Source organism: Phyllobates terribilis, unplaced genomic scaffold (assembly GCF_046119375.1).
Source record: "Phyllobates terribilis strain yellow unplaced genomic scaffold, ASM4611937v1 Scaffold_4__5_contigs__length_816908805, whole genome shotgun sequence".
Lineage (NCBI taxonomy): Eukaryota > Metazoa > Chordata > Amphibia > Anura > Dendrobatidae > Phyllobates > Phyllobates terribilis.
Genome location: NW_027362764.1, coordinates 535,991,875 through 536,006,207, shown reverse-complemented (window position 1 = coordinate 536,006,207; position 14,333 = coordinate 535,991,875). Strand labels below are relative to the sequence as shown.

The 14,333-nt window shown below is 41.8% G+C and overlaps 1 protein-coding gene across 1 annotated transcript in view; it reads left to right on the top strand.

The window, feature by feature from the left end:
* LOC141265636 (cytosolic non-specific dipeptidase-like) overlaps nucleotides 1-13,758 on the top strand; it is a 28,506-nt gene extending 14,748 nt beyond the window's left edge. The window contains exons 5-11 of the mRNA XM_073678947.1: nucleotides 2,062-2,262; nucleotides 3,077-3,161; nucleotides 3,537-3,697; nucleotides 4,211-4,375; nucleotides 6,614-6,755; nucleotides 6,861-7,008; nucleotides 9,653-13,758. Of these exons, the coding sequence (XP_073535048.1) occupies nucleotides 2,062-2,262; nucleotides 3,077-3,161; nucleotides 3,537-3,697; nucleotides 4,211-4,375; nucleotides 6,614-6,755; nucleotides 6,861-7,008; nucleotides 9,653-9,719 (969 nt within the window). The 3' untranslated portion in view covers nucleotides 9,720-13,758. The remainder of the gene's footprint in view (nucleotides 1-2,061; nucleotides 2,263-3,076; nucleotides 3,162-3,536; nucleotides 3,698-4,210; nucleotides 4,376-6,613; nucleotides 6,756-6,860; nucleotides 7,009-9,652) is intronic.
* Nucleotides 13,759-14,333: the final 575 nt, after the last annotated feature.

Genomic DNA, 14,333 nt, shown 5'->3' with positions numbered 1-14,333 from the left:
GTTTGACATCCCTGGCTTAAAGGGTCACAATTGCAAAGAGGTTGTAACAACAAACAACTTTGCAATTTTACTTTTGATTAAAAATCCTCTCCATTCTCAAGAACAGACCTGCATGGCAATCTGTGGCTAGTATCTTAGGCTTGGAATGCAGTGCTTACAAGCTCTTTGAGACTCTATAGTGTGCTAATGTATGAGTTTATCTACACTAAATCCTCAGTATTTAGGTTAAATTGCTGTGTTGGCACTTTGAAATAAATAAGTGGGTTTTGAATTGCAGTTTGGGCACTCAGTCTCTAAAAGGTTCGCCATCACTGGCCTAGGGTGTATGGATAGTGGGTGATTCTGGTGGCACAGCCCTTTCTCACTCTCTGTAGGACTGTAGATCTACAGTGGGTACGGAAAGAAATGTAGACATTTTTGCAAATTTATTAAAGAAAAACTGAAATATCACATGGTCATAAGAATTCAGACCCTTTGCTCAGAGACTCATATTTAAGTCACATGCTGTCAATATCCTTGTGATCCTCCTTGAGATGGTTCTACTCCTTTATTGGAGACCAGCTGTGTTTAATTAAACTGATAGGACTTGATTTGGAAAGGCACACATCTGTCTAAGACCTCACAGCTCACAGTGCATGTCAGACCAAATGAGAATCATAAGCTCAAAGGAACTGCCCAAGGAGCTCCGAGACAGAATCGTGGCAAGGCACAGATCTGGCCAAGGTTACAAAAGAATTTCTGCATTACTCACAGTCCCTAAGAGCACAGTGGCCTCCATAATCCTTAAATGGAAGAAGTTTGGGACCACCAGAAGTCTTCCTAGACCTGGCTGTCCAGCCAAACTGAGCAATCGTGGGAGAAGAGCCTTGGTGAGAGAGGTAAAGAAGAACCCCAAGATCACTGTGGCTGAGCTCCAGAGATGCAGTAGGGAGATGGGAGTTCCACAAAGTCAACTATCACTGCAGCCCTCCACCACTTGGGCCTTTATGGCATAGTGGCCCGATGGAAGCCTCTCCTCAGTGCAAGGCATATGAAAGCCCGCATAGTTTGCTCAAAAACACATGAAGGACTCCCAGACTATGAGAAATAAGATTCTCTGGTCTGATGAGATGAAGATAGAACTTTTTGGTGACAATTCTAAGTGGTATGTGTGGAGAAAAGCAGGCACTGCTCATCACCTGCCCAATACAATCCCAACAGTGAAACATGGTAATGGCAGCATCATGCTATGGGGGTGTTTTTCAGCTGCAGGGACAGGACGACTGGTTGCAATTGAAGGAAACATGAATGCAGCCAAGTACAGAGATATCCTGGATGATAAACCTCTTCCAGAGTGCTCTGGACCTCAGACTTTGCCAAAGGTTCACTTTCCAACAAGACAATGACACAGCTAAAATAACAAAGGAGTGGCTTCCGAACATCTGTGACCATTCTTGACTGGCCCAGCCAGAGCCCTGACCTAAACCCAATTGAGCATTTCTGGAGAGACCTGAAAATGGCTGTCCACCAACGTTCACCATCCAACCTGACGGAACTGGAGAGGATCTGCAAGGAAGAATGGCAGAGGATCCCCAAAGCCAGGTGTGAAAAACTTGTTGCATCATTCCTAAGAAGACTCATGGCTGTACTAGCTCAAAAGGGTGCTTCTACTCCATACTGAGCAAAGGGTCTGAATACTTATGACCATGTGATATTTCAGTTTTTCTTTTTTAATAAATTTGCAAAAATTTCTACATTTCTGGGGTGCAGAGTGTATGTTAATGAGAAAAAAAATGAACTTTTTTTTAGAATTTACCAAATGGCTGCAATGAAACAAAGAACGAAACATTTTAAAGGGGTCTGAGTACTTTCCGTACCCACTGTACGTTAGATCTTTCCTACCTGTTTGCCAGTAGTCCTTGCCCTCCTAAACACATCTAAGAACCCTTGTGTCATACACATACCTGTTATACCATAAGGATAACTGGTGCTCAGTGGTGGAGGCTTCAGTTAGTTCGGTCACTACAACTAATTATTGCATGGGAATAAGCTGATAATATGACAATGTCTATTCTTCCAAAGGAAATTCCTGTCAACCTCAAGTTCTGCTTTGAAGGAATGGAGGAGTCTGGATCAGAAGGCCTGGATGATTTGATCTTTGCCCGTAAAGATACATTTTTTAAGGATGTGGATTACGTCTGCATTTCCGATAACTACTGGCTAGGAAAAAATAAGCCATGTATCACATATGGGCTTCGTGGCATCTGCTATTTTTTTCTTGAGGTATGTAGTGGCATTGGCCTCTCTGCTTATAAAGATGCCCTTTAATCTTCAGAGGCTGACCGGTAAGAACGTGTCATCTGCTAGTAAATTAAGTTGGCGCAGATGACAATTATGTTTTGCTTATGTATATGATCTCTTCTCATTTTGTTACTTCTGTGAGAAGTAGTAACAAGATTTACACAACTGTATAATGTAATGTATATGTGGTATCACATTAATAAAAAGATTATAAAGCTATCAGATACATTCATGTCATATGGCAGAGCATGGCCAGCTAGTGGTCCAGAGGCCAGAAGTCAAGGCATTTATGGCATCAGGGATATGCTGATGATGCATTAGGCTTGGTCATTCTATATTATATTTTGTTTCATACTGTGTTAATAGTGTAGTCTGTACTTCCATAGCCACCATGGTGGTGAGGGAGAGCGTACTACATAGACTATTTGCTAAATACTAGGCCGAAAATAAGACTTAATGTTCCAACTGTTGTCGGAGTAAAAATGAGGTTATGAAAGATAAAAGGATATTACACAGACCGTGCAAACTGTATGATAAATCCTTATAGTTCCCAACAGAATTTGAACAAGGCAAGACTACAAAATGTAGTAAATATGGATGACGTTAGGCCAAATTATGGTAAAAGGGCCTTAACAGGTCAAGTGGATCACAGTTGATCTGTCATTTGTTATGGATTCTATAAAAAATGTGAACATATGATCAGAGACAAGAAGTTTAGGGAGGGGGAAGACTGGTAGTGTCATGGTTTTTGTTCTAGCCCCTGAGAAGATAACTTAATTTTTTTTTTTCCTTGTAGGTTGAATGCTGTGACAAAGATCTTCACTCGGGGGTATACGGAGGTTCTGTCCATGAAGCAATGACTGATCTAATTTTTCTAATGGGTAGGCTTTTAATCATTTCTTGCCTAATGGCATACAAAGACCTCTACACTTTCCTGGTATAGTATAAACCATATACTAAAAGCATAAAAAGATTCCCACCCACTTGTACCATGCTTCTTATAGGTCTTCGATAAACCACCATACCACCACCATACAAAGTGGATTTATAATATGTGCTGGGCTTTAATGGTTTCTATAGAAAAGGATTGACCAAATTGATTTGCACTAAAAAAGACCACAACCTTAGTAAATGTAACCCTTTATGTTCATGTTTCAATTTTTTTTTTTTTTTTTATACCTGTATGCCTTCTGCTTCAGAAAAGTCCCTATGGAATATGTAGACATGTCCCATGTATTTCTTTTTTCTTTTAATAGGCAGTTTAATAGACAAGAAGGGAAAAATTCTTATTCCTGGAATATATGAAGCTGTAGAACCTGTCTCGAATGATGAGAAAGCAATTTACGACGCTATTGACTTTGATCTTGAAGAATTTGCTAAAGATGTTGGCACTAGTAAACTCCTACATGCATCAAAGGTACTGGACTTTATCAAACTGTAGAAGACATTGTGTTCCATATATATTTTATTGAATAGTTTTATTTTTAATTTGGTTTTTACAATAAAAAGTTGCTCATTACACTTGTCACATTGCAATACAAATATAGAAAGTGAGTGAAGAAAAGGGGGAAAAAAATCATAGTTCTGGTTCTCAACAAATTTTAGCCACTATTATAGTATTTCTTAGTCTATGAAAATCCTGCTGCAAAAGGAAGCAACAAGATGTCTGTACAATTGACTGTTTTCGCCATTGATCTCCATTGTAAAGCCCATGGCAAAATAATTTAACTATATAGTAATCCTGCATTCTGTTCTCATCAGTATACTAGAATTGGGGATACATATTGGCGGCCTTAACTTCTATGGCAAAAATGTGATGTGAAACGAATCCTTACAGGGTTCTTGCTCCTGGATTTCTGTTGCCTCCTGATCTTCTGCCTTGGGTAATGCGTTGACCAGTACAGACACGTGTGGCTTGTTTCTTTCATAGGAACAGATTCTGATGCACAGGTGGAGATTCCCATCCCTCTCACTTCATGGCATCGAGGGAGCCTTTTCTGCAGGTGGAGCCAAAACGGTCATACCTAGAAAAGTCATCGGCAAATTCTCCATAAGGCTCGTGCCTCATATGACTCCAGATGATGTGAAGAAACAGGTAGGAAACTTCTGTGTTATAAATTCACATGCGTGAGCAAAGATAAATATGTAACTTTTCTAGTGTTCTAGCATCTAAAGAGGTTATGTTTAATTTTATATTTATTTGTGAAGAAAATGTGTGGGTTTATTTTTCCCTAATTCACCCCTGTTTAAAAACTATGCATGGCAACAAAATAATTATCTTGTACTATAAGGATGGTGCACTGACTCTGCATGGTCTGTGTATGTAACGGAGATTGATTCGCTTGCTCTGCCAGCTAATCTTTCATCTTCGGTCACCATATCTGCAAGCAGCTTTAAATGTATAAGCCTTCTTCCAGGTCTGACGCTATATTCTAGTGCCGTAAAACGTCAGGGATTTTATATACAGTCGGCTGGGGCTGAGGAATCTAATTTTACTGTTGCATACAGCTAGGGCAATAGGTGGCTGGGCACGAGTGGTCAATCGGTCACCCAGTGATAAAACTAGATTCCACCATACCAGCTCACTCTACATGCTATCCCCACATTTTAGTGTACTAAAATAATCCTCCTGTTAGGACGAACTAAAGATTGGCTGCACATCTGCTATATATTTTATATTCTCTGCCCTCTTCCTACGAGAGTCTGTGCTCCACATACTGAGTTCTTGTGTCCTGGTTTTACAAATCTAAGCTTGTTCCTTTTTGCTCAGTTTTCTGTTTCAAGTTATCACCTATCCTATCCTATTCATCCTATACCACCGATTCCATAGGATAGGTGATAACCACTTGATACAGGGATGTCACAATTCATTAAAAGGTTTGTATGTCTCTGGCGAATGCCAGCAGTACCTACAGTAAATGGTGATATGTGGTTCTGACGCCCTCTGGGCCGCGCGTGTGTGGGGATACCCAGAACCGGACCCGTTGCGGATGGTCGTAGTCTTCGTGTGGCGGGGACCCGGTCCCGTGGCTCAGGGTGGTCAACTCAAATGGCAGTCTATTTGTGTGGTTTTGTGATATTAAAATGTCCGACTACGCCACCCGTGGATTGCGGTAAGGATGAACCGCCGCTGCAGGGCAGACCGCTGAGGCTGGTGTTGTGGGTGCAGCTGAGTGTAGTACAACTCCCCACGGGAGTAGTGTAGCCTCAGGGCAGTGTATGCGGAGGATGGGGGTGATGGTGCAGGAGTAGCAGTGACGACAGAGTCTGTGATGCAGTCCAGGGTCTTTACTCAGGGTCTTTACTCAGGGTCTTTACTCAGGGTCTTTACTCAGGGTCTTTACTCAGGGTCTTTACTCAGGGTCTTTACTCAGACCACTTCTGCAGGTAACGGCTGCCCACGTCGTACTGTGCTCACCAGGTGAGGGGCTCGGCCGACTCCCAGGTATCTCCGGAGTGTTTCACAGGACCCCCTTTGTGTGTCCTTTCTCTGGCATGTCATACCCCGCCAGTGACCTCGCTTCTGTCCAGCTTCCTCGGGCCTTCTCTTGGTAAACTTGGCGCCAGTTTCACTGACCCTATATGGTGCCTTCCTAGCGCTAGTTTCGGGGACCGGTCTCCCCCTTTGGCCTGACCCCCCCCCCCCCCCCCTACGCAGGTAGATTCGGGCATGTGGTGGCGACTCGCCGGTCCACACCCCTGAGGTCCCTTCTTTCCTGGTTCCTGGAGCCTCCTCCGCTCCTCTTCCTTCCTTCTCCTTCCTTCTGCTTCCTCCAGGCTTCTCTCCAGCCAATGTAGAGCCTCTGCTCCCACCTTCTGCTCCCTCTTCTTCTGTCTGTACTGAACTAACTAACTAATCTAAGATGGTGCCCACCTTTTATACCTCCCTCTAGGTGCACCCAGGAACTGCCCTCTCCCTGCTGCTGCACTACAGGGTTCCCCCTTCCTCGGTGTTCCCTCCCCCCACTCCAGCCAGGGACAGGGACTGTCGTGCTCTACTTGGAGCATATCGGTCGCCCTGCCCCCCGGAAATGTGGTGTAATGCATGCAGGTGTCGGGGTCCTGATCCTCACTCCATCCTTACCTGAGAGTGAGATATCGCACATCTGGTTGAGATGCAATACCTCTGTAGCAACCGATCCCTCGGGGTGCTACAGTTCCATTAGCAAGGACTCTAATTATAGGATATACTTAATAGCTTAAAGAGACATTAAAAAAATGTTTCGAAAAAATAAGATGATGGGGGGGGGGGGTCGATATGGATTAATAATGTCTCTTGTGTTTTACATGACTCTAATTATTGTATAATTTTCCTGCCGTCTATTACTTTAAGGTGGAAGACTACTTAAGCAAGCAGTTTGAATCATTGGGTAGTCCGAACAAGTTTAAAGTTACAATGGGTCATGGAGGAAAACCTTGGGTCTCAGACTTCAACCACCCTCACTACCTAGCTGGAAGGAAAGCCATGAAAGCTGGTACGCCATGATGCAATGTGGTCTAACTGAATAAAAACAGACCTTGGTGTCAATTGAGCATTTATATACACACTACGCCCTACTCATTGTAATATCTCTCTACAGTGTTTAATGTTGAACCTGACCTGACCAGAGAAGGTGGAAGCATTCCTGTAACTTTAACTTTCCAAGAAGCAACTGGAAAGAATGTTATGTTGTTGCCTGTTGGAGCGGCAGATGATGGAGCACATTCCCAAAATGAAAAACTTAACAGGTGGGGACAATCCTCTGGATCAGATTATGAAAAAGCACTTTCATCTTTCATTCCTTTTGTTTTTAAGGCCTTTTCACATTTGGACAACTTATAGCTATACAGGAACACTTGGGGATGAAAATTGTCTCCATAGATGACTGTGGCAGTAGTGACTTAAATATCTAAATAGCTGTGTGACCATGCAGGAACATGGTCTGATCATACCACAGCTCCTGGGCAGGGGAGGAAGCAAAACAGTATATAGACATTACAGCATAGGGATCACAGCTGATTCTGTCTGAGGTGAAGCATTTGCTGCTTGTTTTTAAACAGGCAGTGAAATGTTTTACCTGACAAGAATCAGCTGTGATCCTATGCTGTAATATCTATATACTCCTAGGTCCTCCCTGCCCAGGAGCTGTGGTATGATCAGAACATGTTGCTGCACGGTCAGACACATCCATTACACAGTACACAGCAGGGGCACATTTATAAGATTATCTCAGCACAGGAAGTTTGTTTTTTCCTTTGTTTAACACATCCAATTGTGGAACTCCATTTTTATTCCAAGATCTATTAATTAAAAAGTACTTTGTTAATGGGACAACCCATTTAAATCAGTGTTCCTCATCTCCAATCTTCAAGAGCCAATAACCGAAACTAAGGAAATCCTGAAAGCATGATCTGTTGGTGGATTTTGAAGACTGGAGTTGGGGAACAATGTCTTAAATGCTGCTGTTAGTCACTGACTATTCAATCTGAACATGCACCCATCACCCTCCTCGCGATGGAAACCAGGTGGAGCCAAAGGGTTGCTATGACTGCATGGAGCCAATATAAGACCCCTGTGCCCATCATGTCAACTATCCTTTGACTGTGGCTGAGTGTCCTAGACTGATTTTTACTATGTATAATATAAATGATCAAGCTGCTTGATTACCAGTTCAAACTTAAAGTGAAGAGCAAAAGAGGAGAATGTTTTTAAAAATTAAAAAAATTTAGAATCAACACTTATATTTTTTTAGTTAAAAGTTAAAATTGCTGCAACATTGCTTTTTATTGTTTGTTTTTTTTTTTTGCAATCAAACCTTTAAAGTCAGATTCATCAAGACTGATGTTCACACTGGTCTTAATGAGGAGGTGTGATGGAGTCAATGCGTTTATGAATCAGTAGCATCTGATGAATGCCTCAATCTGTGTGCCTCTCCACAGATACTACTCCAGTCTCTGCAGTAAGATTTGTGGCTTGAACACCCCTGCTTGTCATAAATTTGATGAACAGCGATCGCTTCACCCATTTTGTCAGAACTGGTCAAAAATGGCATGAAAATGTTTAGCACGGCCCTAAGTTGCACAAAAACCTCTTCTACTTTTTTCTAAACTTTTTACGCCACAATACTGGCGTTAAACATTGGTAAATTAGACCCACAGTATGTATCCCAAAAATGTTGTTTAAAAAAAAAAAAAAAAAACGGGTTGCCATGCAGAAAACAAGCTTTCACACCACTTTATTGATGGAAAAATATGGGTCTCAGAAAATTTTGGCATAAACAATAAGTTATTTATTTTTTCACAAAGTTCAGAATTTTTTTGTTTTTAAGACACTAAAATAGTTGTAATGCTTGCTGTCTGTAATCATTCTGACTTTGGAGAATCATGATGTTGGGTAATTTTTACTGCACATTTTAACAAGCTAAAACTGAAGAAAAACTGTGGTGGAATGGCGTTTTTTTTTCCCATTTCAGTGCACTATTTTTGTTCCCATTACTATGTATGCTGAAATAAATGGTGTCATTCAAAGCTACAACTAGTCCTGCAAAAAAAATTACCGTATGTTCCGGACTATAAGATGCGGAAAAAAAATGTAAGCAAAAAATGTGGTCACGATGCACTGTTAAGGGGGAGCGGGTCTGCTGCTGACACTGGAATTGGGGTAATGTCCCCCAATTCTGATAATATCCCCCATCCTGGTAGATATGCCCCCCTTCCTATTATACGTGGCTCCCATCCCCATCCTGATATGCATGGCACTCCTCCATCCTGGTATGCATGGCACCCCGCATCCTTATCCTGGTATGTATGGCACCCCTCACTCTCCTTATCCTGGTATGCATGGCACCCCTCACTCTCCTTATCCTGGTATGCATGGCACCCCTTACTCTCCTTAACCTGGTATGCATGGCCCACCTAATCCACATCAGGCTGCACATAAAAAAATAAACACTCCTACTCGCCTTTCTTCTCTCCTCCAGCGCTGCATCCTGTCTGCCCGCACTGATCTCTGCATGTGAGCCATGCATGACGTCACTGCCATGCGTGGCTCACAAGGAGAGATCAGCTGCCGGAAGTCACTGCTCCCCACGCTGGGACTGTTTTTTTTTAAATAAATATATACCCCCACCCCCCAGCAACATTCGGACTATAAGACGCACCCCCCATTTTTCTCCAAAATTTTGGTGGAAAAAAGTGTGTCTTATAGTCCGAAATATACGGTAATAATCCATCCTGTGTCTATCGGTGGAAAAATAAAAAATGAAAATTGGTAACATCCTTAACTGGTTAAGAAGTAGGTTGTTCCCCCTCAAAGCGGCTTATTAAGGACACAGTACACTTTAAGTTGCTGTCCAATATATGAACAGATCTAACTTTATTCATTTCACTCCAGGTACAACTATATTCAAGGCATCAAACTTCTGGGAGCCTACCTGCATGAAGTATCGAAGTTGGACTAATTTTGCATTCAAATCATAATTTTACAGAAGAAAATAAGTACATACTCATGTAAATTTAAAAGACTACCTAGACCCTTAGTTTGTGTATGCTGAAAATAATCAAACATTCCAAACAAAACAACAATTTTTAAGTTAACCAAGTCTCCTTGCAGTTCTTTGGCAGTAGACATGTCATTTTAGTGAAAATGCCATCTGTCCATGGTTTATTTGCAATGTATAACGCAGTGGCAGGACACTTTACAACCTTGCTGAAACCTGAGAATGCTTTATTCTAAAGCTAATGATCAGAATACAGAAAAATCTAGTGTCCTTATAATATTAAAATGCCTGGTGACCAATTGTTCTGCTCAGACTACCTAAGGTGTCAGTAAGTAATGTACAACTTAAACAGCGTTGGCATTCTCTGCTTGGCTGGGCACATATGGGTCTATAGTAGGGACAGTAGAGTAGGGACAGTAGAGTAATCTGTTGCCAGACATCCCTGGTGCCTACCTAACTGCTGCAGAAATAAAAGAATTTGTATCATTTAAAGAGACCAGGGTGGATCAACACAGAACTTAAACACTTGATAAAATAGAAAAAAATAAATGTATAGCAAATGAAAAGACTGGGGGCATATCTAAAGAAGAATATAATGCTCTCTACAGGGCAAGAGTTAGAAGAGCTAAAGCCAGTAAAGAAGGGAAGCTTGCAAGGGAGACCAAAAACAATAAAAGAAGGATTTTGGGGCTATGTAAAAAATGATTTAGGATTTTTACAGGATGAAAAGGGTTAAATGTTCAAAAATTAAGTTGAGAAGGCCAAACTTTTAAATTCCTATTTCTCATCTGTTTTCTCTAAGAAAGGACATGTAACATGAGCTGATCTTCACTGTGCTTTCAAAGGAATAAAAGAATCCATACTATTTATAAACAGAGCTGGTGAGGGAACACTTGGCTAATTTAAATCTCCTGGTCCAGATGAATTACATCCTAGGGTACTGAAAGATGGCAGAGGAAGTTTCAGAACTACTAGCCAGATTCTTTAAAAAGTCCTGGAGAACAGAAATCCCAAAAGATTGGAGATGGGTAAATACTGTCTTCAGAAAAAGGAAAGGTGATGGAGCCAAGAAATTACAGGCCAGTGAGTCTTACTTCTATACCAGGAAAGATCTTTGAACAAATTATTAAACAGCATGTATGCAAGTACTTGGATAAGAATACAGTAATGGGTTGTAGCAAACAAGTCATGCCAAACGAATCTAACTTCCTTATATGATGGAATCACTGACTGGGTAAATCAGGGAAATGCGGTAGATATAGTATATCTCCACTTCAGCAGAGCATTTGATAAAGTATCTCATACTACCCTTATTGAAAAAATGACTAAGTATGGGATTGATGAGGCTATGGTTAGATGCATGCCATTATAGGTGTTAGCCATTCATAACTGGCTCAGTGATCGTACTCTGAGTGGTAATAAATGGTTACACATCCAATTGGAAAAGTGTTTCCACAAGATTCTAGGTACCACAAGACTCGGTCCTAGCCCCAGTGTTGTTCAACATTTTTATAAATGATCTAGCTAAGGGAACTGAAGGTAAATTAATCAAATTTGCAGATGCAAAGCTAGGAGGGATAGCTAACACTAGAGAAGACAGAGAAAGGATTCAGAATGATCTAGATAAGCTTGAACAATGGGCAGCGACTGAAAGAATGGTATTAAGAGGGAGAAAGGCAAGAGTCTACATATGGGCAAGAAAAACAAAAATTACATCTACAGAATGGGAGGAATAGAGCAAAGCAACAGCATGTGTAGAAAAGACTTGGGTATACTAATAGAGCACAGACTGCGCATGAGTCAACAGTGTGGTGCAGCAGCAAAAAGGCAAACACCGTTCTGGGATGTATTAAGAAAAGCATAGTCTAGATCATGTGAAGTAATTCTCCCCCTCTACTCCTCCTTGGTCAGACCTCATATGGAATACTGTGTCCAGTTCTGGGCACCACATTTTAAAAAAACATCTAAAAACTGGAGCAAGTTCAGAGAAGAGCTACCAGGATCGTGACTGATCTGCAAACTGTGTTCTACGAGGAACGGTTAAAGGATCTGGGAATGTTTTTAGCTTGCAAAAAAGGATAAGAGGAGACTTGATAACTTCTGATATTTGTAGACCGCTATATCACTGTATAGAGGGATCAGCCTTAAGCCCCCGTCTCACATAGAGAGATCGCTGCTGTGTCATGGTTTTGGTGACTCAACAGCGACCTCACCAGCGATGTCACTATGTGTGACACTTTGTAACGATCAGGCCCCTGCTGTGAGGTCGCTGATCGCTGCAAAGTGTCCTGGACAATTTTTTGGTCGTTGCTCTCCCGCTGGTCAGCACACATCTGTGTGTGACCAGCGGGAGCAGCGATCAGGCTGGTAACCATGATAAACATCGGGTTACTAGGGGCACACGCGCACCTAGTAACCCGTTGTTTATCAAGGTTACGAGCCTGCTAAAGTGAGCGGTAACCTCCCGCTCACTGTAGCAGAGTGGTAACCATGATAAACAACGGGTTACTAGGTGCGCGTGTGCCCCTAGTAACCCGATGTTTACCATAGTCACCAGCCTGCTCCTGCTTCAGCAGGCTCGTAACCAGGAGCAGGACATCGTGGAAAGATTCTTTCCACGATGTCGCTGCTCCCCTGATCGTTGGTGAGCCTGCCTGTTTGACAGCTCACCAGCGACAACATAGCGACGCAGCAACGATCCCGGACAGGTCGTATCGTTGTCGGGATCGTTGCAGCGTCGCTAAGTGTGACGGGGCCTTTATTCTCATTTACACATGGAAACACGAGAAGCAATGGAAGGAAACTGAAGGGGAGAGGATACAGATTAGATATTATATTAGAAAACTTTTTAAGATTGAGAGTGATCAATGAGTGGAACAGGCTTCAACGAGAAGTGGTGAGTTCTCTGTTAATGGAAGTCTTCAAACAGAGGCTGGACAGACATCTGTCTGAAATGGTTTAGTGAATCCTGCATAGAGCATTGGGGGTTGGACACTATTACCCTGGAGGTCCCTTCCAACTCTTAACATTCTATGAAAAGGATGAGGCATTTCATTTCAACATGCCTGACTGGTCTTCCCCAACACTATTTGAGTCTGGAAGGCCCTATAAAAATTACATGGTCTGGCCGTTCCACTGAATTCAGCAGGGTCTGCCACTACGGTGGCTGTTCTGTTATCTAATAAAGCGTGAGTGTGTTTTTTTGTTTTTTAAAAACTGAACTCTTAAATAACCCATGCTTAACTCCTTTATGACATTTGTAGTAATAATACGTCCCTGTGCCCTGGGCCCATTGGACCAGGGATGTACTATTACGCGTGCTATGATCGCGCCCTCTCGCAAGCGGTGCGGCACGATCCCTGCCTGGTGTCAGCTGATTGTTACAGCTGACATCGGTGCTATGTGTCAGGAGCGGTCCCGCACCGCTTCCAGGACATTAACCCTTCAATGCTGCAATCGAAGTCGATCGCTGCATTGCGGGGACAAGGGGATGTAAAGGCGATACTTGCCTCCTCTCCCGGCGTCCAGCGGCATCGGAGTCCGGTCCTGGATGTTGTCATGACGACCCGATGTCGTCATGGCAACATCCAGGTCATCAGGAGGCAGGAAGTTACTTTGGTCATGCGCAGTGTATGACCAAAGTAGCCTCCCTGAGTGCAGCGCTGACAGGCTGTATAACATGGGGAGCTGCTGCTCTCTATGCTATACAGCCGATTAGGCTGCAAAAAGTGAAAGTTCCATAGTGGGAAGTAGTGTAAAAGGTCAGAAACTAAAAAAAAAAAAATGTAAAAAATATTTAAAAAAAAAAAAAATGTAAAAAATAATCCCCAAAAAAGAAAAATATAATATACCCATCAATAAATATTATGAAAAAAAATAAATAAAAGTACACATATTTTGGTATCGCCGCGTCCGGAACGACCTGACCTATAAAACTGTCCCACTAGTTAACCCCTTTAGTGAACACGGTAAAAAAAAAAAAAAAAAAAAGGAAAAACAATGCTTTATCATACCGCCAGACAAAAAATGGAATAAAACGCGATCAAAAAAACAAATGTAAATAAAAATGATACTGCTGAAAACGTCTTGTCCCTTCAAAAAAAAAAAGCCGCCATACAGCTCCATCAGCAGAAAAATAAAAGTTATAACTCTCAGAATAAAGCGATGCAAAAAAAAAAATTTTCTATAAAATAGTTTTTGTGTAAAAGCGCCAAAACCTAAAAAAAGATATAAATGTGATACCGCTGCAAATGTACTGACCCGCAGAATAACGCTGCCTTATGAATTTTACCACACACGGAACGGCATAAAAAAAAAATCCTAAATTATTGTTTTTTGTTTATTCTGCCTTCCAAAAATCGGAATGTCACGTGCCTGAAAATGGTACCAATAAAAACGTCAACTTATCCCACAAAAAAACAAGCCATCACATGACGCTGTCGGCCAAAATATGGAAAAATTATAGCTCTCAAAAAAAGGCGATGCGAAGACTAGTCTTTGCAAAAAAATGCGTCTTTCAGTGTGTGACCGTTGTCAGTCAAAAACCCAATATGAATCTGGTATCACTGTATTCTA